At 38.4% G+C, this 25,459-nt stretch overlaps 1 protein-coding gene across 11 annotated transcripts in view; it reads left to right on the top strand.

Annotated features, from left to right (window-relative positions):
* FAT3 (FAT atypical cadherin 3) overlaps positions 1–25,459 on the top strand; it is a 340,610-nt gene that overhangs the window by 221,621 nt on the left and 93,530 nt on the right. For 9 of the 11 annotated variants that reach the window (XM_015635120.3, XM_015635102.3, XM_015635076.3 and 6 more), the window contains exons 5-8: positions 10,010–10,324; positions 12,242–12,452; positions 12,910–12,978; positions 21,647–21,786. In XM_015635120.3, coding sequence (XP_015490606.1) covers positions 10,010–10,324; positions 12,242–12,452; positions 12,910–12,978; positions 21,647–21,786 — 735 coding nt within the window. The remainder of the gene's footprint in view (positions 1–10,009; positions 10,325–12,241; positions 12,453–12,909; positions 12,979–21,646; positions 21,787–25,459) is intronic. The other 2 variants (XM_015635094.3, XM_015635137.3) reach the window with 1 other exon arrangement.

The following is a 25,459-nucleotide window of genomic DNA, read 5'->3' as shown; positions in this document are numbered from 1 at the left end:
ACCCCAACAACCAGGCTTCTTGCTCATGCTTATCTCTTTCACCTTATTTTAATTACTTTTCATACTGATTTTTTGAGAATTTTTATACTATTTTGTAAGATCTTTTAAGATGGAATCCTCATCTGACTCCAAAAACTACTTTATTCAAATATGCATGAATAATTGCAATGATACTGTCCTGTAAGTTGATTAAAATTTTACTTTCATCAAGCACCTCCTTGATAACCAAAGAAATGACTATCAAATAACTTGAATATCACCAAAAAAAATAAAATTTAAATTTTTTTTCCATTTTGATTAATGGAAACAGTCACTGCAGTCTTCCTGGGTGACTATTCAGTGAACAAAGATAAATTTCTGAGGCCTGAACGATACATTTTTCTCTTTTTATATTTAAAATATCTCTAAAGGATATTCAAAAATTGGGAAAATCCTGTATCACTTAAAAGTCTGATTTATATACTTTCTACCCAGATACAAAATCAATTTTTTATTCATCAGTTTTCTAACCAGTAAGCTTTATTTTGAACATAAAACTGCGGAAGCTTCATGTTTTACTGTGAAATTTAAATGTCAGAGGCTACTCGTCAGTCTGTTGGCTATAAAACAGTCTTTGAAACGTTTTACCTGTGTGTGTATGGAGAGCCCTCATTTCTTCCATATTGTGGAAAAATAGTGTAAGATGAAAATAGGATATTTTCAGCATTACTGATGGGACATGAAGGCTTTTATGTTAATATTAATGGTTCTGTCTTTGCCTGTTTTGGTATTGATCAAAGGCTTGTTGGTAAGTGATGAGTTCAAAGATAGGGATTTTTTTGGGAGGAGGGTTTGGGGAGTGGACTGTAAATTTCTATCTGTAGCAAAATTGCAGAATTCATCACCAAAATTGTGGTTGCACTACGCATGTTCCTTCAGGGACCAAACATCCTAGTAAACTTTCCCCAGCCTGGCCTGGGGAGCTGGCATGCCTCTGTTCCTTTTGCTCTCTCATTGCCGTCACTCACTGCTGTTTGCCTTTTTGGGGGTGGGTTCGTTTCCTTTCGGTGGTTCATTTTAAACCCTGATTATTTCAGTAGCCCTCTTCGTAGCACAGATGCACAAACAGTTTATTGGTGGGTGGAGGTGGCTGCAAATGGATGGCAAGGGAAGAATGTTTGGAGGAGCTGGAGATGGGGCTGGATGCATCTTAATCTGCTTTTTGGCCAGAGACAAGGTGGTGTCATCCCCTGTTAGCACAACCAAGTGCTGCTTTGGGGGAAAAAAATAAAGTGTTACCTTTCTTTTGACAATCCATGGTTCTGCTTTATACAGCAGCATAGAATTTGGATGCAGTGTACCTATAAAGTAAATAAATTTAAGGAACTAACAGTGTATGTCTTTCATCTTATTGGTGGCCAAATACACATTTTATCTCCTCAGTAACAGCAATATTGTTTTAAAACTGACCATTACAGAGCCTCAACTGAGGATGTTTCATCCAACATCAGAGGGCAGTGGAACTCAGCATGACAAAAATCGCTTAGAACTAGGTTTTTATATTATAGTTTAGGACACAAGATGATTATGCCCTTTGAAGACTGAAAGTTTTAGTTGAAGTTATTGCTTTGTTCTAACAGAAGCTTCTGCCACAATATTTTTAAGGGCGTACAGAGCAAACTCCTTCACACTGTGCCTTTCCTTAGAGGACCTTCAGCAGCTTGTACCCCATTAGCATGGGGCAGTGCTGCTGGCTTACTGCCAGATGGAAGGGATGCTATTGCCACACACCTGCTCTGAATCTGAGAGGTTCTGCTAAAAGAGTTGGGAGTTAATTCCTCATCAGTTTTGATGTCTGGGCACCCGTGCTACAAACTAACACAGCTGCACACCCAAACAAGGGTGAAAAGTAAATGCTGTTGAGTAGTTAGCTCCGGGGTGACTAGTACTATAGCTTGATAAAATTTTGGCAATAAATATATCAGCGTGTATTTTTTGAGCAGGGTGCATCTGTTGATAGTTAAAACATAACATAAATTATTAATACGAGGAAAATATCTTGAAAGCCTGGATAACATACTCTGTCTCTGTTAATAGCCAGAATGTTCTTCTTAGATGATTACACATATTAATTGGTCTAGTATGAAAAAATGGAAGTTTGGAGATGTGTAACAATCTTCATCATTTTGGGGAAACTGAAGAAGGTGTTTGGTTCCTGCTTATAGTGAAGATGAGCATCAAGTAACTTTTGTGGATAGAAAATGAAGAGTAATTGAATCTTTGAGAAAACAGCAGTGTGCTGAGCTTACAAGTTGGTGCACACCTCTTTTGAAGCACAAAAACTGAGAGCTACTGTATTTCCTGAGTGCTAGGATAAGACTTTTGGAGAAGGGCATTATCTGTAGAGGTAGATCTGATAGAGGGGAACTTATCAATATTTAATCACAGGTGTTTCTTATCACAAGAGAAGCAAAATCCACAAATAGCTGAAGTAGATATTGAGGTATGAATCAGATTAAAATTGACATAGAGACTCCCACTAACATTAAAATGCATGCATATCTTGATTTGCAAGCTTTATGTTATTTAAATCTGCTTGAAGTGAAATATTCTCACATTTGACTATTCATTTTCTGTTCACAAAACACTCAGATTCTAATCTTCACTTTCAGCAGGAGCTAAACACCTTCTTCAAAGTTTACTGTGAAGATCAATAGGCAACTTTTATCTTCTTTCTTGTTTAGGAGCTATGATGGTAGTTAAACTTCAGTGATAAGTTGTTCCTCAAGAGGTTTCATATGCCTAAAAAATTATTTTTAAGTAATTGCATATCATACTTTATCTTGTTTGTAAGGTGTCAGTCTGAAGGTGAGTAAATGTCCTTCGATGGGCATCAGGGGACAGTTTAAGAGTGTATTCTGCTGCTTTACAATTCTTTCTTCATTATATATTTAGCAAGATTCATTACTGTAGCCTCATGAGCAAAGAGAGGAAGCTCATAATGTACTCAAAAAGACATTTACAGTTGTTGTTTGGAGACTGTGGTTGATGTTCTTACTGTGATCATCTCAAATTTTCCAGTCTTCTTGTTGCACACTTTGCAAACTGCTCAATATAGGACATGATATGTACAGTTTCAAGCAGTTGTTATCATCTAGAAGCTCAGAAAAAGTCCTAGTTGAGCAATGCTTTTCCTTGCCAGAGGAGTTCCACTGAATCTTTATGTGACTGTATACTGCAGTTAGACAGTAGAGGTAAAGCTTTTCTATTTAATTCCACCAATGGAAGAGGCACTTCTGGACTTCTGGAAAGTGACTGACTTGGAATCACTTCTGGACAACTTTAATCTACATTTCATCAAAAGCAAATTGTACAAGCTTGATATTTCTAAGGATTATAGTTTTTCCTCAGGGAAAGGAAGGGGAAGGTGTTTTCTGAGTTTGCCTGAAGGAGTTTCCTTTAACACATGACAGGCTGCTCTGTTTTCCTGGGAATCCAGTGGAATAGTGGTTGGTTCTGAACTTAGCATGTATTGATTGAAGAGCACTGTAAATAAAGCCTGGTGCACTAAGGTCACCAAGATCTCCAGACTGTAATGAACTTTAAAAGCAATGACTGTGGAAAATTGCTGTTTTTCTTTTAGAGGGTCACTGTCAAGAGCTATGTAGATTCTTCCTTTCATTGCTACTAAAGTTGAAATACAAGTCTGTAGTTTCTTTTCAGAGACTTGTTTACTGTTTCTGTTTTCAAAAAGCTTACCTGTTTTCAAAAAGCTTAAAGTGTGGCACAGGATAAATGTAGTAGAAGTAGTAGTAGTGTTTTTGAACTTTTAAGTCACCCATTCTGATATTTCACTCTGCCATGTCTTTTGACTACCATGGTCTCAGCACTCTTGAGTCTGACAAAAGTTAAGATTTGAAGCCTCTAAGGCATTCTTCAGTGCGCTCTTCTAATATTTAGGTTTGCAAATACTACAGGGAGCATTTAACTCCAAATGAAAAAGCCTGCCTTCCTTCCTTTCTTCCTGTCTTTTGGCAATACAGCACTGAAATTACCTGATGTCATCGTTAATTCTCAAATGGTTTAACAGACCATTATGCATCGTTTTCTAGCTTGAGTATGGCTGGAAGCCATTGACATTCCTAATCAAACACCTAGAGTGTTTATGTCAGTAATAATCTCTATTTAAAATGTACTTTGAACTATTTATTTCTCATTACTGGCCAGAGTGAACGTATTTTTTATTTTTTTTTTATGTTTGAAAACAAAGATTTCTCAGGTTAGCACATTTTAAAGGAAATAAAGAAAGATGAATCATATTGATATGATTGGAACTCTTTTGGACAAGAAGTGTAATTTGTCTTTTGGGACAGCTCCACATCCTATAAAACCAGTGAAATAAGCACTACCTATTTCTTTTCCACAGTTGCTAGATAAAGGATTAGAAAGAGAAGGTATCTAGTTTGCTACAGCTAACTCAGTATTTGTTTTGAACTAAAAAAAAAAGCAACCCGATGTAAATTTATTTTTCTTGCATATTCTGTATATCTTTGAGTTATACTGCCTTCACTTTGTAGCAATAATCCGACATGTAGTTCAGTAACAGCGTGCATTTCAGAAAAATATTTCCTTGTAAGAATTTAGCCAGGAATTTAGTCTCTCTCTGAAGCAGGCAGAGATAGTAATTCAATGAATTTGACTTTCAAGTTCTATTCATCCCTCGATGAGCTCTTCTTTATAATCTTCCACTTCTTCTACTTGGGCTGAATTCCAGAGATTTACAATAGGTATTGCAGCTCGTTTACACGTTGGCAGAAGAAACAAACCCATTAGTCACTAACAGCAGGGGTATGCCTCAACTCTCCTGCTCCCTTTGATCATTTTTCTGCCTTCAGTAGAATATTCTCTTTTCTAAGGTTTTCTGAAGCAAAATTAGCATCTCTTGTTGGGGGAAGGGAGAGACTTTTACCTGAAGACCTTGTTGTGCACACTCCTTTGATGAGGCACAAGCATCTCAGCTCACTTTATTTTGCATTAAGCAGTTACCACACAAAAAAAAAAAAAATAAACAAGAAAATATGACATCTTCAGCTTTTTGCAATGCTAATCACAGTGATGTGGCAGTTCCTCAAAACTTAAAAATTTGGTAGGCTGAGTACTTCCTCCTGCCAAAGAATGATATGGAAGAAGATACTTGTTCTTCTCAAGGCTTGATAACTCACATTAAACACCTGCTAATTGTCTTTTACTTGTTGAAATAACTTCCCTGCTAGCTACTCCCTCCAGCTGAGTTAATAATTATCTTGGAAGCTGTGAGCTTTTGTTAATGAGACTGTATAGTACTCCTAATTCAGGAGGCTGGTCCTCACACTTGTATTTGTTTTCTGAAAGGTTCAAGAACTACACTTTCTCCGGTTGTCACAGTTTGACTCACAGGAGGAGTGACAGTCCCAAAGCAAAATTCCTTTTGTCCCCATTGCCTAGGTCTACTAGGCTGGATTAGGCTGGATTATTAGGCAATACTTTCACAGTAGATGTCTCCTCCATGCCTTCTCCTCAGTCATAAAAAGAATAAATTCTCACATCTAACATTCCAGCTGTGGTATGTTAACAGTCAGTGTCAGTTTTCATTTTCACTGAGAAGGTCCACTGCTATGGAAATCCCTTTGTAGTTGTTCTGTGGATATGAACATAAACATGAATATCCCTTATTCCTGTAGGGAAGGGAGTGTTAATGTCTGTAGACCAAACCTACTAAAGTAGATCCTGCAGATAAAGTGGAAATTGTTTTACTCTGACAGAAAGTTGTTATTACACTGAATTTGTCATATGCTGCAGAAGGAGATATATTAGTGCATTTTCCTCAAAAAAAACATGTCTGAGAGAAATAGAGGAAATTTGATAAGGCCTTGTCCTGGTCCATCCAGCTAAAGGAAACATTGTAAGGGAGATGTGACTGTTGTTACTTTAGAAAGAAATTCCCAGGTGACCAGTACCTGTATGTGTATTGACAGACATATTTCGGTAAAGTCATAAGCAATAAAGCCAATGGATAAATACAGATTCCTAACAGAAAACGCTCATTTCGTGGAGAAAACTGTAGTGGAACTGTCTGTAGGTTCTGAGAAAACAGCAGCAATGCTTTGGATTTCACCATGAAAATATATAATAGTTCATATTATTTTTGTTGTCTGTTGCATTCAGGCCCTATTAAATATGTAATCACATTCCTTTTAAGATATTCCACCTTTGGTGAATTGACCAAGCCTTTGTCTGATTAGTCAGGGAGTCCAAATTCAGCTGCTTTCATGGCTGTGTCCCATCTTTGGGAGGTTGTATCCTCTGCTTGGGCTGTCCTGACACAGCATGAGCAGCAGTATCTAACCAGCAGCAGAGGGGACAGTAACTGGTCCATCTCAACTGCACATGGTCAAGCAGCAGCTTTTCTGCGGCAGTTGGATCTGGATACCAGACTCATCACACAGACAGCAGAAGGTGTTCACCATTTAGGAAAGCACATGCTTGACCAAGCAGCTGTTCCTCATCTCTGCTAGGAAAGCCATGATTTTGTCCTTACCCTTTTCCCGTGCTGACTGCCGTGAGTCACCTCTTGTTGGGTTTTCGATGGCACGTCTTGACAAGCATGTATGGAGACAGTCTGCCTCAGACTGACAGATGAATGACAGATGTCATTCACATGTCATTCATCTGCATTACCTTTCTTCTCTGTTTTCTTTTTCCTATCATGCTACCTGCAGGTTTCTAAACAAAAAACCCTCACTGGTCCTAAATTACAGCTTCTCTCCTGCAAGCTCTCCTGTGCCTTGCACATCTGCCTTTTTCGTTTCCAGAGATACCAGCTGTGAATTAGCTTTGTGCTATGAACATCCTAACCTCCCTCCCCTTCCTGGTTACTTTTTACTGTAATTTCCAGCTGTTCAAGGGTTTAGCTAAGAACTGTGGTAATGTTTGAATTGAAATTGCCTTGGTTAGAGGGGCCCCTGAGTGCTGGTGTGATATTGTGTCCTGATGGAAATGGTATTTGCAGAGTGATGTGCTGAATGACCTCTCTGGTTCTCCCTGTTTTCGTCTGGGAACAATTCTGAACTGGCAGCAGTTTCTTAGTTTGTTTTAATGTGTTGTCATGGTGGGTTTTTTTCTGTAGGGGCAGAGGGAATTTTTGCATCCCTTTTACTTTGTTTGTGGCTGGAACCTGAATAGCCAGGTCTGGGTCAGGATGATGGACCACAGAAAAGGGGTCAGCCATGGTGCAGATTTACAGTAAGGGAAATAATCACATCACTGGTATGACAGAGACTTAATTAATTGGCATGCCTGCAAAGTGAGAACTTCAGCTCCTGTGTCTGGCACTCAGAGCTTTTTGAGTGGAGCTGCACCCAGTAATTCTGAGAAGTTTTGAGTGTCACCCAGAGAAAAAGGCTTAGCTGGTACCTAGTATTTTTCTCTCCAGGGATATAAAGTTTTAGCCCAAGTAGAACTGACTTAACTTCAGGCATTCTTTCTTAATTTTTATTATGTAGCTGTCATTTCATGTTATTGCCATTACTCTTTCCTGTTAGCTGTCAGCAAATATTTTCAGTGCAACTTTTATGTTATTGAATACATTTCCCCCAAGTCTGGGTTTACTAAACAAACAAATGCATGCAAATATTTGCTGCCACAACATTATGCTAGTCAGGATTTCAGAAGTAACCTGACAAAATGTGAGAATGTACTGGTAAGACAGAAGGATGCTTCATTTCTTGACTAGTTTTTTGACTTAAGTAGGGTTTTTTCATCATAGTTGTTTGACTTTTATACCACTGTGGTTTTCATAGATTTTATTGTCATAGTTGGTTGTAAGCCCTTTATCTCACTCACACACCTTTTTAGTTGATTACTGTTGGCAGGTTGAAGGAAATGTCTTTTTTTTAAAAAAAAGAGAAAAAGTTGTATTTGTTTAGAGAACAAGAGTTTCCAGAATCTCACTAATACTTCTTTATGCAAGAATATTTCTCCTTAAAAAATCATTTTGTTCATATTTTTTGAGTTTGTGTTAATGTGTATCTGTTTCTATGCAATACAGCCTATACTGCTTGTCATCAATGATTATTTTATTGTGGAGAAACCCAAAAAGGGTTTTCCTTTGTTAACTCGTGGCCTGGCCTAGAGCTTGGCCAGTTGCAGTGGAGTAGAACAGAAATAGAGGGGATCATCAGTGAAGTGGAGAGGCTGAGGTCCCAGGTGGCGTGGTTCTCATCATGTGGAAAGGCAGATTCACAGCTGTGTGTACAGCCTTTCAGCATTAAAAATGCTGTTTTGGAAAGTGTTGGCAGTGGGAACTGGATGGCTGAGCACACTGATAATGATGTGGGGTTTCTTCCCACACCCCAGTGCTGGTGACTGGCAGGTGTCACCTTGGTGGCTTTGCAGGATGGGTCTGATCCCCACCCAGCACTCTGCAAACAGCTGTCCCCATCACAGGAGTGGTGATCCCAACAACTGCTAATTGCCAAACCTACTCAGCACTTGTGAAACTCTACTCTAGTCTTGGGAGAAGGAGGCCTGAGACTGGTATGTGTTGTTGGGAGGATGGGTTCCATTCTCCAGGTGGGTTCTGGGCTGTTTTGGGGAATTTACATTGCCACTGTATGTTGCCATGCTCCTCAGTTTTCTGTAACTGAGCCTCTGTCCCTGAGGCTGTCAGTCTACTCCCTTCCACTGCATTAGTTTTTAAACACATTCTTAAATACATAAAAGGGATAATGTCTTTTACCCTTCTCACAGAAAATACAATCTTTCTGCTGATCTCAGTGTTAAACCACAGTTATTTACTCTGTTATTAAGTTTAGATTTTACACAAGGATGGGACAATGCCATCTGCACCAATAATACACAGAGGGGTATTATTCCCAGAAAATTTTGCTTTGCCTAAGGATTAAACATCAGGACTATAGGATTTGCAAGAGAACACAGAAACTTTTAAGGAAAAATAAATCAAGAAGTTACTAGCAAACCAATCGATGTTTAGTGATCAGTATGAGCAGGGAAGGGTATGTAATATCTTGGCTCACTATCATCAGAAATTGCTACTGTGGGATTTGGCATGTTACCATATGTAGCTGAAAATGAAATTTGAACTTCTTTCATGCAAACAAAAATAACTTTCTGCCTTATTTCTTTCCCATTAAGAATGCAATCGAAATATTGAGGGAGAAGTTTGAAACATATTGATTTCATTTTGAAGGCATATTATTAAATCTCTTGAGGGCTTGTTGATTTTGAATCATTTCATTTTCATAGTGTTTCAGATTGAAAATTATTAGTAATTCTGTTTAAGTTGCAGCTAAATTACTAATTAACTTTCATCTCAAAGATTTTATTTCTTACATGTTTCTGGCAGCTCAGTGCACTCTCTACACAATGCAGCAGAAATTTTTTGTTACCTGCCTCTCTGTGCTCCTTATAATCTTATAAAGCAGGTTTGGAATTAATGAGCTGTCACATCTTGGGTAATGAATGAAAAGAGCTGACAGAAATCCTTTTGTTGTTTAAGAAATTCCAAATAATTAATGGGAAAAAAAAATGACAGAGGTTCTTTTACGGTTTAAGAAGAAATGCAACTTTCAAATTCCTTCCATGACAGAAGAAACTTTAAAATATGTATGCAAAAAATGCAGGGATCCCTGATTAAAGGGTTAATTCCAGTTCTCTCTTCTGAGATAAACTTGCAGAATTTGAAATAAAAGAATTTTCTGTTTTGAAAAATAGCTTCCTAGTCTGCAGGTTCCTTATTTCACATTCATCTCAGAAATGAAAAATATTCTGGATTCCTGGATTTGCCATTGTGGACAAATTGAGTTAAGTACTGAGCATGTTTATAGTAATCATGTGTTGTGTACACAGAAGATTTAGTAAACTGCAGGTTGGTGTTGTGGAAGGCAAGGTGTTCCCTTTTGTTCTGTATTTTTCTCCAGTTTCTGAAGTCCCACTGCAGCTGTTGAGAATAACTTGTACTGCTGTTTTCCAGGTAACCATCTCAGATGGGGGCACATCTCCCAAGCAGTCCTCCGTTTGGGTGGTGGTCCAGGTTCTGGATGAGAATGATAACAAACCACAGTTTCTAGAGAAAGCCTATCAGATCAAGCTGCCCGAGAGGGACCGTAAGAAAAGAGGGGAGCCAATCTACAGAGCTTTTGCTTTTGACAAAGACGAAGGCCCTAATGCGGAAATCTCGTACAGCATTGTGGATGGCAACGATGACGGGAAGTTTTTCATTGATCCCAAAACAGGGATGGTTTCTTCCAGAAAGCAGTTCACAGCAGGGAGTTACGACATCTTAACAGTAAGCACTCTTTCACTGACATACAAACCCATGATTTGACTGACTTTTTTTTTTTTTTTTTTTCCAGAAATAGGCCTTCCTGTATAAAGAGGAATATATAACTGTGTTTATGCCCTGCATGTAAGACCTAAATTAAGAAAACTAGTATTCATATACAACTATCCCCAAAAAACTGGGTCTGAGAGATCATTCATGCTATTGCAAGTCATGAGATAGTCTCTGAGTGTTAAGTTAGCCTGCAAATTGTTAGCATAAGCCATTCCCTTGAATATGCAGATATGAAGACCAAGCAAGCACTTGTCTGCTCCCAAAGTTGTATCATGTTGGCTGGGGCAGATATAGCTACAAATGACTACTTACTTTTCGAGTAAGTACAGTTGTTTGCCCATACAGAGGGCATCTACTGTCCCAGTTATGTGGCTGCATCTAAGTACTGTGGAGTACTGTGTACTCTGTGTTGTGGAAGCAATTTCAGTTAAAAGAAATCTCAGTCTGAAAGAATTCTTCTTTCAGAACTGTAACCATATAGTGAAAGAAAGGGGGAATAAAATACGGTTGAGTTGATATAAAGCCATATAATGAAATGTGTGCTGTTCATCCGTAGAAATAAGCCAACAAGTTGTAGTTAAGGAGTTGAAATAAAAGTGTCAGAGGCCCATGGTCTGACATCTGGAAGTAATGTATCTTACAGGTGGGTTGCCTTCATAATGTTGGAAAAGGAATAAATAACAAAATGTTGAGAATTACCTAGGAATCAGAGTAGAGCAGCCTTCAAGTGAGTGAGTACTTTTCCCTCTGATGACCTCAAAGTCACGTTTGAGATCTGAGCCTTCTTATAATGCAACAACTGAAGATTTTCTACCTAGAAACTGCTCATTACAGCCTCGGCATCTTTTCACAAAGGGCGGGACTGCCTGCCTGGAATGGAGCAGGTTGACAAGTGTTAGCATCAAACCCACTTAACACATTTCCAGAGGAAGAAATAGGGCATGATATTTCAGGGGGGAAAAAAGTATTTTCCATTTTTAAAAGATATTATAGCATCATATTTACACCACTGGTCCTATATAGCCAGAAACATTATCCCTTTTTTTTTAAAAAAAGCCCTTTTTGTTAACATTGATGTTATCCATCAAAGCACTCCTTTTATAACCTGCATTCAGCCTTTTCTTAAGCCCAGTGTTTGTTGCTGCTCATCTTGTCTTTGCTATGCTAAATCCATTAAGCATGCCACACAAATATCAAGTCTATCCATCTTTCCAGAGGACTTCATAATAATAAGAATTAGCACCAATCAAAGCAGCTTTTAATGAACATGACAGCCAGGAGAAAGAAAAGAAAATACGGCAAATTTTTAAATTATATTCATTATGGAGAATGAGGGAAATTACTTGAAACTTATTTAATTAAATTAAAAACCCTGAGGAAGGCAATATAAGGAATATTTGTGTCCAACAGAAAACTTGCCACTTGAAAGCAGTCAGGCATACTCTGTGTGAGCATGTTTTGCAAGTGCACAGTCTCACAGGGTCATTACAAAGCTTCCTTCTTTGCTGCAAGAGGGAGCTGGGTACAAGATGAAATCAGAGAGGGAAGCTGGTTCTGGAGAGGAGGATCTGTGTGGGGAGTGTTTGAATTGCATCTGCATGAGTTGTCATACCAGCATTCCTTAAAAAAACATTTCAGTTTAAAATCAGGTGTTTTTCAGTGAAAAGTCAAAGCATTATGCAAGAAAAAAAAACTCCAACAAAGTGAGAACTGAGATGTAAAGTGTTTATCTTCCTCTTTCTTCATGGGATTTTACATACAGGATTACAAAACCCATTTTCCAAGCAGTTACCGCACAGCAGTAGAATTAGGTCTGACATGCCAAGCTGGGATGCTCAGCCTGAGCCCTCTTTTCTTTGTGCCTGCCAGATAAAAGCAGTGGACAATGGCCGGCCCCAAAAATCTTCAACTGCACGTCTCCATATTGAGTGGATAAAAAAGCCGGCGCCCTCGCCTGTGCCTCTGACTTTCGACGAACCCTTCTACAACTTCACCGTCATGGAGAGCGATAAAGTGAACGAGATTGTCGGGGTGGTCTCTGTGGAGCCCTCTAACATCCCTCTCTGGTTCGATATCGTCGGTAAGTTGGGAGCCAGTGGTGCAGGGAGGACGCCCCAGAAGCAGAGCACATGGCTGTGTGGTTTTGAGAGCAAGAAAACTAACCGTGAAGCACCTCCCCCACCTCCCCCCAATTATATCTATCCTAATGATGAAATGAAAATGCTATTTTAATATAGTGATAACAGTAATAATAATAATAACAATAACAATAACAATAATATTCCTGCTTTTGTTATGACTCCTTAGCTAAGCTTAAAAAAGAGCGCTGTATGGCTGAATTGTTTTTTTTTTCATACTGTGTTATTTACTGCAATCTTAATGTTGTCTGTCATTTAAATTCTATTGTCATACTTTGCTAATCTCATTTCTAAATGTATTTATGGTACTTAGACTTGCTGTCCCTCATTTCTCTCTTTCTTCACCTTTTTTTCTGCATTCTGTTCTTTTTTTTCTGCTTCCGACTGCCCTGCTTCAAGGTGGCAAGCATGCTCGAGAGATGTTCTATATTCTACAGACAGCTTGTGGGCAGAACTGTTCAACAGAAGGTACCCTTAGTGCAAACACATTTGCTAAAATACAACTATCCAGGCTGCCTTTTATTTTTTGCAAGTTTTTTGAGACAATTTATATTACATCTTTCATAAGTGCCTGTGACAGGATGCGATGCGACACATGGATGTGCTGCATTTCTTTCTATGACAGCTTTTACTGTATTTGTGTCCAATTATTATCATTTTATCCACGGATTTTCCACAGTTTATCACAAATAATTAATTCAAACTTTTCACAGTCCAGTGCCATCCATTTAACTGTGAAACAGAATGGGATGCCTCAACATATGGGTTACAAATGGAGCCACCAAAAGTTTGTCTTGAATGCAAGCTGAAACAGAGAAATGTGTTTTGATGTGAGATTTCAACCACAAAATTGCCTTACATAAAATTGCTTATAAAAATAGGGAGGGGGAAGCATCCTAAGTAAAAAGGAGAAGAACCCATAGAAGTCTTAAAATCACAGGGAAATGCCATTAGCTGCCAAAATGACAGGGAGCAAAGGGTCTCGCTTGGTTGAAGTGGAGAAATGGGAGTCAATGTTCCTAAGTATTTTTTCCTCACTTCTGCTGCTGATTCAGATAATGTCATTTAAAATAACTCATTTAACATGTCAAAAGTGAGAAATTCCCCTGGAAAACTCTTGTGCTTTTCAATATTTGCAGATGCTCGTACGTAATGTTTGCATATCTTTGGATGTAAAACAGCGCATCTGCACAAAGCGTAGTTGTTTAAATGAAGGGTCATAAAGCAAATGCTGTATGAAAGATTAGAGAAACAAAAAGCCTTTGCCATAGACTTAGCAGAAAGTGTGCATCAGCAGTCTTTATTTACAGGGATTGAGCCTGGCTCCCATTTCAGCATAGTTATTTGCAAATGGGTTTAGCCAACAGGAAGGACAGGGACTGCAGGAGAAAGGGTCTGTCAGAGTTGTTTTCATCCACCTTTTATTGCCAGTTTGTGCAGATGAAAGACAGAAGCAGCACCACTTCCTCTCTGAATTTGTAGCACAGTTTCTGATGTGCCAATCATATTAAAATTAAACCCAAAGCTACTACCGTGTTCTGGCGTTCCTGCTAGTCCCTGGAGGAGGACAGCATATGTTTTCTAAGGTTTTCCTGCCATTTCCTTGGTTGCTTCAGTATGCTACATGCAGGTTATTAACTAATGTTTACATTTCCATTCCCTTCCTCGCTGACCCTTTCCTCCCAGGACAAATCCATCTTTTTGATGTTATTGACAGTTTTTATCCTATTTGAACCTTTTGCTGGACTTCTTTTGGTCCTTTCCATGGCAACTTGACCAATTCTCATTAAAATGCTGCCCTGAGGGAAGCCTCTGCTCTTCCACTACATTCTTTTTCATTAAGAGTGACTTTAAATCAAGCAACACCTTAGAATGATATTTGATTTTTTGCCTACCAAACAGAGATGATAGGGAGAAAATTAGGAAATTTTAGCCTCTGTCATTCAATGTGGTCTTTATGCCTAAAATAGTTCAAAGGATATATAAGATTTTCCCTATTTAAACAATTCTAATGGTTTCCCTCTAGTCTGCAGCTTCTGAAGTTGCAAGATGCTGCATCACTGCAGAGGTCACTGAGACAGAGCTTCCCTGGATTTAATGAGAAATCGGTGACCCTGACCGTCCACTTTGGTTCTGTTACCATATGAATGTTTTCATTAAATATTGCTGCTGTTACAAACAATAGAGCTCCCAACAGCACTCATTTCTGCAACAGGAATAGCCAGCAATCCTGGGCATGCAGAAGACCCTGCTGTTCCAGACATTTGGCATGCAAGGAGCAAAGACAAAGCCCATCCTGAGAGTTTTACAGACAGAATTGCTGCTGTTAGCCAGTGTCAAACCCCACATTTTTTCATTGTTCCTCGATATCAGCAACATCGCAGTCTAGTGCTGAAAAGCCCAATGAAAGATGTGGGGTATTTGTAGAAGTTAACTGTCATATATAGAAAGCTGTATGTGACTGCTGATGCAAGAGATGGTTTCTGTGCTGCTGTAAAACCAGACCTGATCCTGCTCCATCTGGTATTTTGTGATTCAGTACCTCTGCATAGTTCACAGTAATGTCAACAAAACCCCCGAAGGCTTATGTAGAGGCATGGTTTAATATAGAGTTTGCAGCTTGACCTTTCTCTTTATGACCTTTTCAAACTAAATGGGCATTGGAATTCCAGAGGATCTCTTTTTTAATGCATAACATGCACTTTCTCCCAGCTAAATAAAAGACAGGGAGAACAGATAAAGTTTGGCTATAAAGTATTCTGTCTGCCTAACTTTGCACCTTAATTATATATACTTTAGGTGGGTGTTCCTGAGTTCTTGAGTTACTCAGCTCCAAGAGAGGAAGATGCCGCAGAGGCAGGAAGGTCATCTTCCACTGATGGACTAGAGAGGAACAGGATACTTGGATGATTGTTTCTTTAATAGTTGAGATGTCATACCTGGTTTCTGTTTTCAGACTGCATTCAATGCCATTCATAATTCATACAGATCCCACAATATGAAATACATAAGTTGTATCAGTTGTATTAAATTTATTCAGTCATTAATAAGAAAGTAATTTTCAATGGGAACTCCAAGAAAAGTCAGAGACCTTTATTTGTACCAGGTGAATTGAGCCCTTTCCGTTTTTTCCTTTGTTACTGATGGGGATGGTGGGATGACTACTTGAACACTGGAGCTAAGCTGCATGGTGCTAGTTTTTGCTTAAGTAGCATGTTGCACAGCATCTCTCTGGTTCCCCAAACAGTCTTCTCTCTGTCTTTGCTTCCTCCTCCAGCCTGTGCCTTTTTAACAGCAGCCAAGCTTTGAAAGCACATCAGAATTTTTACCAAGCGTGCTTAAGTGCCAATAATTTTAATATCTATTAATTTTAGTTAATTGTCCGTTTAATTAGTAGTGCTGCAAGTTTTCATTAATTTAATGTTTAAGTCAAAAGCATGTAGCTCCCTAGCCTTCTTCGAATTATCTTCTCTGAGAACTATCTAAAATACCTTCCTGATTTCTTATCTGCTTTTTATGCCCTTGCTTGCAGCTTCTTAGCAGCAAACTCAAGGCTTTGACTTTCTTTACAGTAGTTCTGTCTAAAATTCAGAGTTTGCATTACTTTCTTTTTAGCATGATACAGTACAAAAAATAAATATTTGCCTGTCATTTTACTGATATTTATGATGTTACAATTTAAAAAATCGGTAGTTGAATTTCTGTTTCTTGAGACAGTCATTAAGTTTACTTCATATTATTTGAAAAAGAAATTAAAACTTCGGCTTTGCTTTTTTTTGTGAAAATCCTAGAGATGCTTTAGTCTCACCTCTAAGTTTTAGGGTGAATTAGTTTTCTGTGTTTTGCTCTGATTCTCTTCCCTGACCAATGTGAGAAATGTAGCAATTGGCCCAGTTTATCATCACTGTTCACTGCTGTCAGCTTTTTTTGGGACAAGACAAGTGAGAGTCTTCTCTGCACCAAGAAAATGTAGTTTAGAGGACTCTTCTCTAAATCAGATCATCTCCCATATTTCTTTTCTCCATTTGTCCATCATGGCATGGTGGGCCAAATGAGACTTGTGTGAGGATATCTGTATATCGTGGCTCTATTAAGTTTGAACATGGAACATTGTGTGCCGTTTGCTGTCTACCAGTGAAGGAGCACTCCTGCCAGGTTTTAGCAATGTTTGAATTGGGGGTGTCTTCCAGAGCTCAGTGTGATCCATCCTTGCATCTAAGGCTGAACAAGTCTGATTCTCTAAAGTCTTCAGATATTTCTGAGATGGTATTCAATCCCAGCCTTTTTGATCATCCCACTGGAAAATATGGAAGAAAGTCCTCATATGGGATTCATTTGCCTACAAATTCTCCAGATTTGCTGACATGTTTTCTTCTCAGAGGAAAAAACTGTTTTTCTCAGCAGCATGACCCCATCTTAAAATGTGTATCAGCAACTGATAGGAACACGGGGAGGCTCAGCATTTTACCAAAAAGGAAACACATCTAGGAAAAGCCCTACCAAATAAATTAACTGCTTTCAGCAAAATGTAATATAAGAAGAATATGCTTGAAAATTAAAAACCCCAGCACTGAAATTAGAAAGGGACAGAGATGCAGAGCCTACGTCCTGTGAGAATGCAAGATCTGGATTGTGCCTTGCCTTCAGCAAATTCTTCAGCTGACCCTCAGAAATCCTTTTTGATAGTTCAAGTGTTCCTCAGCCTGCCCATTGCATCTCTCTTGTTAGCCTCACAAGGTTCAATGGTTTGAGGTTTTTTAGATACCTTTTTTATAAAAAGGAAAATTAATTCTTTCCAAAGTATACAGGACTTTTGTCAGACGAAAAATTGTTCATAGTGACTATGAAGCCAAGAAATAAGCTAAGAACGAAGGTAACAGTCTGGATTCAGACAGAAAATGTATTCTATACCAAACACACAGCTTCAAGTCTGTTGGCTCAGAGGTGTCTCAGTTCAATTTCCTGAGATCTCTTTCTTAACTCTACTATACCAACTGTTAAACTGAACATAAAGGCTGCTCTAGAAAGTTGTAGTGAGGACCAGCTAATAAGATCTTCTGTACCAGGGGCTGTTTCTGTGGCTGTACTTATAACAGCTGGAATTGGAAAATCCTTTATAACATGCTTTTAGATGACATAGAAAATTACTAGTTCTAAAATCTACTAGATCTAAAAGTTTAATGCTTCCTGGGCTTATGCAAAAGCATTAAAATCAACCTCAAGAAAGTAAGGGTGGAAATCATCTCACTTAACTTTAGATGTCCAAAGTGTAGACATAACTCTGCTAGATGACTTTGGGAATCTTATCAATCCATTAGAGAGAAAAAGTATTTTCTGGATGAATTTTTGTCATTCCAACATCCAAAGATGACATTTAAAGTAGATGTGGACTTTTCATAAAATTTTATTCAAAGTGCTTCAGTCTAATCAGATTATTTTAAGGGAAGTCTTTAAACTGTATTGAAGATGTGTCAGCATTACATTTTAGGCTGTAATGATGCCGTAGACAACAGCTAATCCACATCTCTCTGGGGTTATTCAGTATTAAAATGCTTTCTCAGGACAACTTGTCTAGCCAGATTGTCAGTTCAATCATCTTGCTCTCTTTGTCGCTGATTTTCCCAAAGTGCCTGAGGAACTCACAGTGTACTACCTTCATTTGAAGTATTTCTTTCCTAATGCAATTGCAAGCACATTAGCAAAGACAGCTTCTACATATCTTGTATCTGAAAGCAGGGCTTAGTAGACAATAAAAAGAAAAGCATGTGCCAAATGCTGGAAAGTGGAATAAGTAATGAAAATTCACGTTAATAAAACTGAGCAGCTGAACAAAATGCTGTCATCCCTAGCCCTCTTTCATCTGAAGATTGTGATCACAGAAACTCTTAAATGGACAATAGTAAAATTGTTAAAACTGATACTGTGGGAGCTCATGGCACTGCAGGCAAGCTCACTCCCCAAGGGTCGGTACAGACACAGTGTCAGGCTTTTGAAAACAGCCTCCATCACCCCAGAAACCAACACCTTCTCAGCTGTCACCTCCTAGGGCCTCAGCCCTCCAGCCTCTGCATGGGTGCCTTCAGAAGGAAGTGGTTTCATGTGGAGTTCCCAGCTGCAGGAGTTTTAAAGAGAGGATTCCTGTTTGTTTTTACAGAAGAATGATACCTCTCTTTTTGTGCAACTCCATCACCCGTCTTTCAAAGATGATTGTGGTGGATGCTTCTAGTAGGCCTTGCATAGACTTAACACATCTATAAGACCCTTAATGTTTAACTTTGATAGCATTTTTATGTAATTCATTTATTCTTCAGTGTTTAATGCAGCTTCAGAAGCATTTATCATATGAGGACCTCATATAATGTCTTGAGCATATATGAAAGCCAAGGAGCAGCACAAACCATCTGCAGATTGCCTCTAGAACTGCAGATGAGAGGCAGGACTCCTTATCGCAGGCAGTATTCCCAGGAGTTCATCCATCTGCATGGTTCTTCCCCTGACCATGGTCTCTTAAAATGCAGAAGACTGAATCATGAATAATTCAGGGTTTCACTCCAAAATAGATTATAATCACAAATCTCACAGCAGGATGTTCTCTGATCAATCTGCTTCAGTGTTTGATGCAATTTCTGTCTTGTTTAATAGAAAATGACTCTATGTAAAATGAACTGCATTGCCTGGTTAGTTACAGGTATAGGCTGTGATGGCTGGCAACCAAGATTAATTTGTTTGTCACTAGACCATTTTGGAAGATGTGAATAATGTATAAAAAATTCACATGATGGATTCAGTTCTTCTTTTAGGGGAAGAGTATACTTCAGTTAATGAAAATGGCTTCAAGAAGTTGGTCTATTTGCAGTAGACCATGTGGTGCCCTGAAAACCCAGCTCCAAGCCAGCAGAAGGTCATTTAAAACATTTATTGCTAATCCTTCCATGTTACTTCTTGGAAGTTTTAAAGGCAGGTTTTTTTGGAAGTGTGTGCCAGTTGATAGCATATAATTTTTGATTGCTCATTAAGATGGTTATTAAGCATCTCAAAGTATAGACTTGCACTTTGTTTTCATGGTTATCAGTATGAAACATTCTCTTTGGAAAGTGCCTACTGTCCCAAGGCTAGTTTCATTTCAGCTGAGATTTCCTTGCATGAATCTCAAGCTCTTTTCTTCAAAAGAGGTTTTCATGGTGCAATTTTTCTCAAGTAAATCAATTTCAAACATTAATTGGGGGAGAAAAACTTTCTTGCAAACTATTTTTTGGGGTTTTTTTATTTTAAAAAAGAGCACCAAAGATAAAATCAATGTCCAAATTCCTTGCTATTGCTTAAATATCAAGGACAGATTGCAGCATGCAGGTAAGGAATGAGCAGTGTTTCTATCTGCCATAAATGACAACAGATCCAGTGGCAGTGATTTCCTGGAAGACCACAACTTCATCTATTAGGGTTAGACCTGTATATATGGACATACATCTATTCAGCATGTGGAAGTCTGATGGCACATCTGAAATTACTACATTTGGACCATTTCAGTGGGCAGAAGTTCATCAGTTCTGCCTTTCCTCTGTAGCAGTCACCTGCATTCTTAGTTTGTCCTCCCATTTTCTTTTACCCGTCCTGGAATGTCTTTCAAGGCAAAGATGGACGGAGCAATGCTTCTTCCACCTTGCCCTTTCTTTGCAATAGCCCGTGCAAGAGGTAGAAGTGAGGGTTCCTTCGCATTATGGAATTCAGGGGCTGTGATTTGGCTGTATTACCTCCCAATCTTCAACTTCTTCAAATGCCAAAACCTTCTTCTCTCACTAAATGCATGACTGCTTCTGAGAATAAAGCCAGTTCCTGGTCAGCACTCCATGCAGATGAGAGAGCATGGAAGACTCTTCTCTACCCAGTCCCCAGAACTAAAATTTCAAGAGCCATCTTGTGATGCTACCAGCCATTCACATATATCTCTCTTTATATATATTTCACCAGAGCTAGGTTAATGGGATGGATATTTTTCTACCTGTGGACCTCATCTCAGGAGGTTTCAGGAGCTGTTACACAAGTCTCATAACCAGTGGGGTTTGAAAGGCTTTTCGTCTCTGTAGAACTGGGTCGGCATTGAATTGCCATATTATGAATATACCTTAAGAGTTTGTCTGTCAGCAGTGTTGTGTCCCACCTCTCCCTGTCCCTAGCCTCCAAAAATTTCAGACTCAACTAATAATAAATTACACTTTATAGATGAGTGAGTAAGAAAACACCTTATCAGCAGGGAGAGCGTATGCTTTGCTTTCCAAAATAATGAGTGGTTCAAATTTATAAACTATAGCTGTGGCTGACAAATCTTGTAACCCTTCAGTCTAAAATGATATTTGAGATTATATTATTTATAGCTTTCTTTTACTTTTTAAAAGATTTTTTTTCCTTTTCTTTCTTTCACTCAGTACTTAGGAGGGTTTTCCCACTGCTGCATCATTCAATGAGTATCAGGAAAAGGGGATGTTAGCATTTGAACAGTGCTTTGTGAGGGTTTTTGCTGCATTGAAAAGAATTTAGGTTGTGTATCCTGTCAGATCTATTTGAATAATTCCTAAAAGACTGGCAGGATTTGACCTTTGCTGCCAGTAATTATCATTGTCCTTGGTATTAATGTAATAAATCTCTATTTGCTTTTTTAAAATTGATTATAATTGTAATTTTAAAAACCTAGATGATGGTATTTGCACCCAGAAGTATCAGTGAGAATTTCCTGAAAATAAAATTTGCAGAATAAAATCCTTTGAAATTACTATTATACTATTACTATAAAAAAAAGATGATTATTCTTGTTTGTTATTCAAACTACAAGGGCACATATCTTAGGGGCTTATAGCCATTTGATTATTTTTACAGATTCAGCTATAGTTTACTTAAATGTACTGCTAGATTTTTATTCTTTATTTTTGGCAATGCATTTTAATGATACCTGCTTTTTAATATACAGACTCTGCTTTGAAATATAAATGAGTTACGAACAAAGAAGTACCACTAGGCGTACTGTGTATGCTAAGAGAGGCCATTAAGATGGCACTAAACAGATATGCTCATTTTTAGGAATACTTGCAATTGAGATTTTCAAGAGATGGCTAATTTGATTGTATTTTTGTGCAACAATTAGGAGGGAATTACGATAGTTCTTTCGACGCGAAGAAGGGAGTGGGCACTATTGTCATTGCAAAGCCCTTGGATGCAGAGCAGAGGTCAATGTATAATATGACTGTGGAGGTCACCGATGGAACAAACATTGCCACAACTCAGGTAGAATATCACATTCCTTTCTTGGCAAGTTATTCATTTGTTACTGGAATGTATATGCTATAAAAATTATTAATTTTTCCATTCAAGTGAAACCTCATCCTTTGAGACAACCAATAACTAATGGAGGGGATATTTTTCAGAGCCTTTCCGTCTGGCTATAAAGAATCGGCTGTTGAATGTTTCAAAGCATTATTTCTCCTTTTGTTCTCTTCCTGCTCACATGAAAGTAATTTGCCTTCCTCCAGCTGAGGGAGTCCCTATCACAGGCAGCTAAGCCTAGATTTTGACAATTGTGTCACCCCATAATAGTCCAAAATACAATAGTGCTCCATGGTGTTGGGGAATATTGCTATTGATTGTGTTCAATGGAGTTTATACCTCTCATCCTCCAAAGACCCAAATGTGGGACACAAGATCAATTGTTCAGAGAAGAAATTGTTCAGAGGCAAAACTTAAAATTCAAAGAATCCCTCCTTTAGTGTCACTGCCTGTGATTACACTGTCTTCTATGAAGCAGCCCCACTGAAGCTTTTAAAACCAGGCTTGCTTATCAGGCTCATTGCCTTAAAAGTTGGGTCAGATAAACGTGACCAGCTGAAGCAATGCTGGCTCTGACACATCTTTGTAGGAGAGACCCTGATGCAGAGCCTAGGTATCTGTTCAGTGGGAACCAGTTTGGAATTGGGTCATGGCATGAGGACAGGGACTCTGAGGTCCAGGTGTGGCACCAGGGAGACTTCAAACAGCAAAATCCTTTGATATGAGGTGGAGTTGTGGCCTGTGGATTACTTAGGGCCTGAAATTCTACATCTGAGTTACTCCCCAAGTGTAAATGAAAAAAAAAATAGATTTTTGATGTTATTTTCTTCTTTATAATTCAGAAGGAAAGCCTGAACATTTTTGTTTACATATATGCATGCACATGCAGATGCTTCTGTTGTACCTTGCCTTTTTGCTCAAATGCTTTGGATGTAAATCTGTATTCACTGAGCCACAACACCAGCTTTCCTAAGGAATTGTGTAAATCACTGAGTGCTTTCTCAATCTGAATTCCTGATTATATATTCTGTTTATAACCCAGCCCTAAAATGTCAAATGTTTCCTCCCAACAATCCTCCCTTGGTAAGAAAATAGCAGTTGATAGTAAGTTAGGTGGAAGGAAAATCCACTGTTTTCCCTGTTAGTTTCAGAATTAATTGCATCTTTGCTAAAAACATCCCTCACTTTAAGCTTGATTATATCTGGCCCATGTTCCCTGTTATGCCTTTCTCTGCTCAATTAAGGAACTCTTTAAAAACTACTATTTTCTCCCCAGGAAGGCACTCACAATACTCAAATCACCTCTCAGTCTTCCGGTGGACAAATGACGGAGAATGACTGACCTCTTTATGTTCCCTTTCCATAAGGCATTTTCTTCAATATCTGAATTTTTTTTTTTATTTTTTTTTTTTATTTTTTTTTTTGTTATGCTGTGTTTTTTAATCTTGGCTGCACTCTTAGTCCACATTTCAGATGGTGCTGAATACCTAATGTGACCTTTTTTCTTTCTTGCGAACACTTCAGCCAAAAAAATATTAAAAAGCTTAGGGAATTTCAAACATGCTGGATTAAAGTAATTTCTCATGGACATTGCGTTTATTGTTTCTGCTGCTTTTGATTTTATAAATTGACCCATGTAACAGTCCTCAAAACCTAGTTGGATGAAACCCCTACATTTTTAATTAAAACATATGGTAAAAACATATTTCAGTAAAGCTGTTGCATTCTAAAAGAAGCCTGAGCGTTCTTTTTAACAGCAATGTGACCCATTTAGGAATGTAAGATAGTTTCAGATTGCAATAGTACAGCATTAATAGTGGGTACAGACCCTTCCTTCCCCTACCTTCTTCTCTCCGTGTAGATACTGTTTAATTATTTTATTGCGGCCAGGACATCTGAGTATGTGTTTCTTTTGGTCTTCACAACAGATTTGAAAAGTGATTTTTATCTGAAAAGTGCCAGAATTGTGGCCTTTCTATTTATTTCTTCATTTTGCAAAACTTCCCTACTGTATTTTTAGCTGTACTTTGGAGCCTTTGGTTATCTTCCTCATCTTAATTTCCTTTTAGAAAAACAGTGAAAAAATGTAAAGCTGATAGGGTTAATTAAAAATGTCATAGAATAGATCTATTTACTGATAGCTCTCAGTCGCCTTATTCTGATTTTTGATAAAACAACATTATAAGTATTTTGTTCTATGTACACAGTACCACCTGCATTTTTAATTGTACCTGCAGGAGGTTATGGTAGAAGACAAAGTGGGTAGAAGGCAATTTTATAAATACGTCCCCTTGAATAACAATGAAATAATTTAAAGTATGATGGTTTATTATGAAACAGCTGATGATCACCATGTGCAATGGAACACTTGCTTTTTATTCCACCCCAGCTGTTTTCCTTTGTCTCTTCCTGGCCTTTTGTCTATTATACAGTTGGAGGTGATAAAATACAGCATAAAAATGCCAAAGATTTTTGTTTGGGTAACATGATCCCTTGCATGGACTTGGTGAAATTTCTTCAGCAATGTCCCTGCATGACTTAAACTCCAACACTTCCTTCATGCCTTACTGTGCACATGGTTCATTACTGTACCATGAGAGGAAGGAAATCATTTTGATTTAAAAGTTACATCTGTTGTTATAATAGTTCACTGTTGTGGAAAAAAAAAATTAAAAAAAAATATCTCCAAAGTGAGAACCAAAGTGCCAGGACTTGTTGAGCCACTGCCAGTCACCATGCTGCCCTTCCATCTATGCCCAAGCCATCCAGGCAGCAGTTGGGATGGGGAGGAATGGAGAAGGGAGAATATGAAGAAATGTTGACTTGTTGGATTTATATATTTGAAGTGTGGGTATAAAACTTCAGTCATGGTGGTTAACTTCTAGAATGGCTAAGTCTCCTGATCTAGCCAGAGAGAACTTTCGCTTTTTCCCTTTCTTTTATCCCTCATTGCTTGAGGCCACGCAGTTGTTTATTAAAGGCTGGAGGCATACATTTTCTCTAAATTCCCATGAAACACAACTCCTGCAGCTGCTGGCTTTGCAGAGGGATTGGGGCTTCTGTCTCCAGTGTGCTGGAGAGAGAGCTGGAACAGCAGCTCTGTGCAGTGACTGCTGCCTGCCATGGCCATCAACTCCCTTTGGGCTGCAGAAGGGTCTTGGGCCCTTGGAGCAGAGAGAAGTCTCTCCTCACAAAGATTCATTTTAATGGCATCTAAATGCCTACTCCTGCCACAAATTTGACTCTGAAATATTAGAAATTCTCCTGATCACGAGTCAGGTTTATCCCAAACCTCTTTTTTTACTGAACAACTCTGATTTTTTACTTACAGGTGCAACAGAGGAGTGGAATAGCATTTATTTACTTATTTGTAGTGCATAATCTTGAGTTTTGCTAAAATATCCACAGAAACAGAGAACAGGGGGGAATCACTGAGCTACCATTTAAGTTATTATAATGTTTCAGTTTTATTGAGAATGTTGTCCTTGTAGATAATTATATTTTTCAAAGAACAGCCTCTGGAGTGACGTTACTATGTGCAAAAGATGGTTTTACTCTTTATTTTCCTACCTTCTTCTCCTTTCTCATCATCCTAACTGCTATAGAAAAGATGTGCTAGAGCATGAAGGCTGTT

Source organism: Parus major, chromosome 1, assembly GCF_001522545.3.
Source record: "Parus major isolate Abel chromosome 1, Parus_major1.1, whole genome shotgun sequence".
Taxonomy (NCBI): domain Eukaryota; kingdom Metazoa; phylum Chordata; class Aves; order Passeriformes; family Paridae; genus Parus; species Parus major.
The sequence above is the reverse complement of the archived record's forward strand: the minus strand, read 5'-3'. Positions and strand labels throughout refer to the sequence as shown.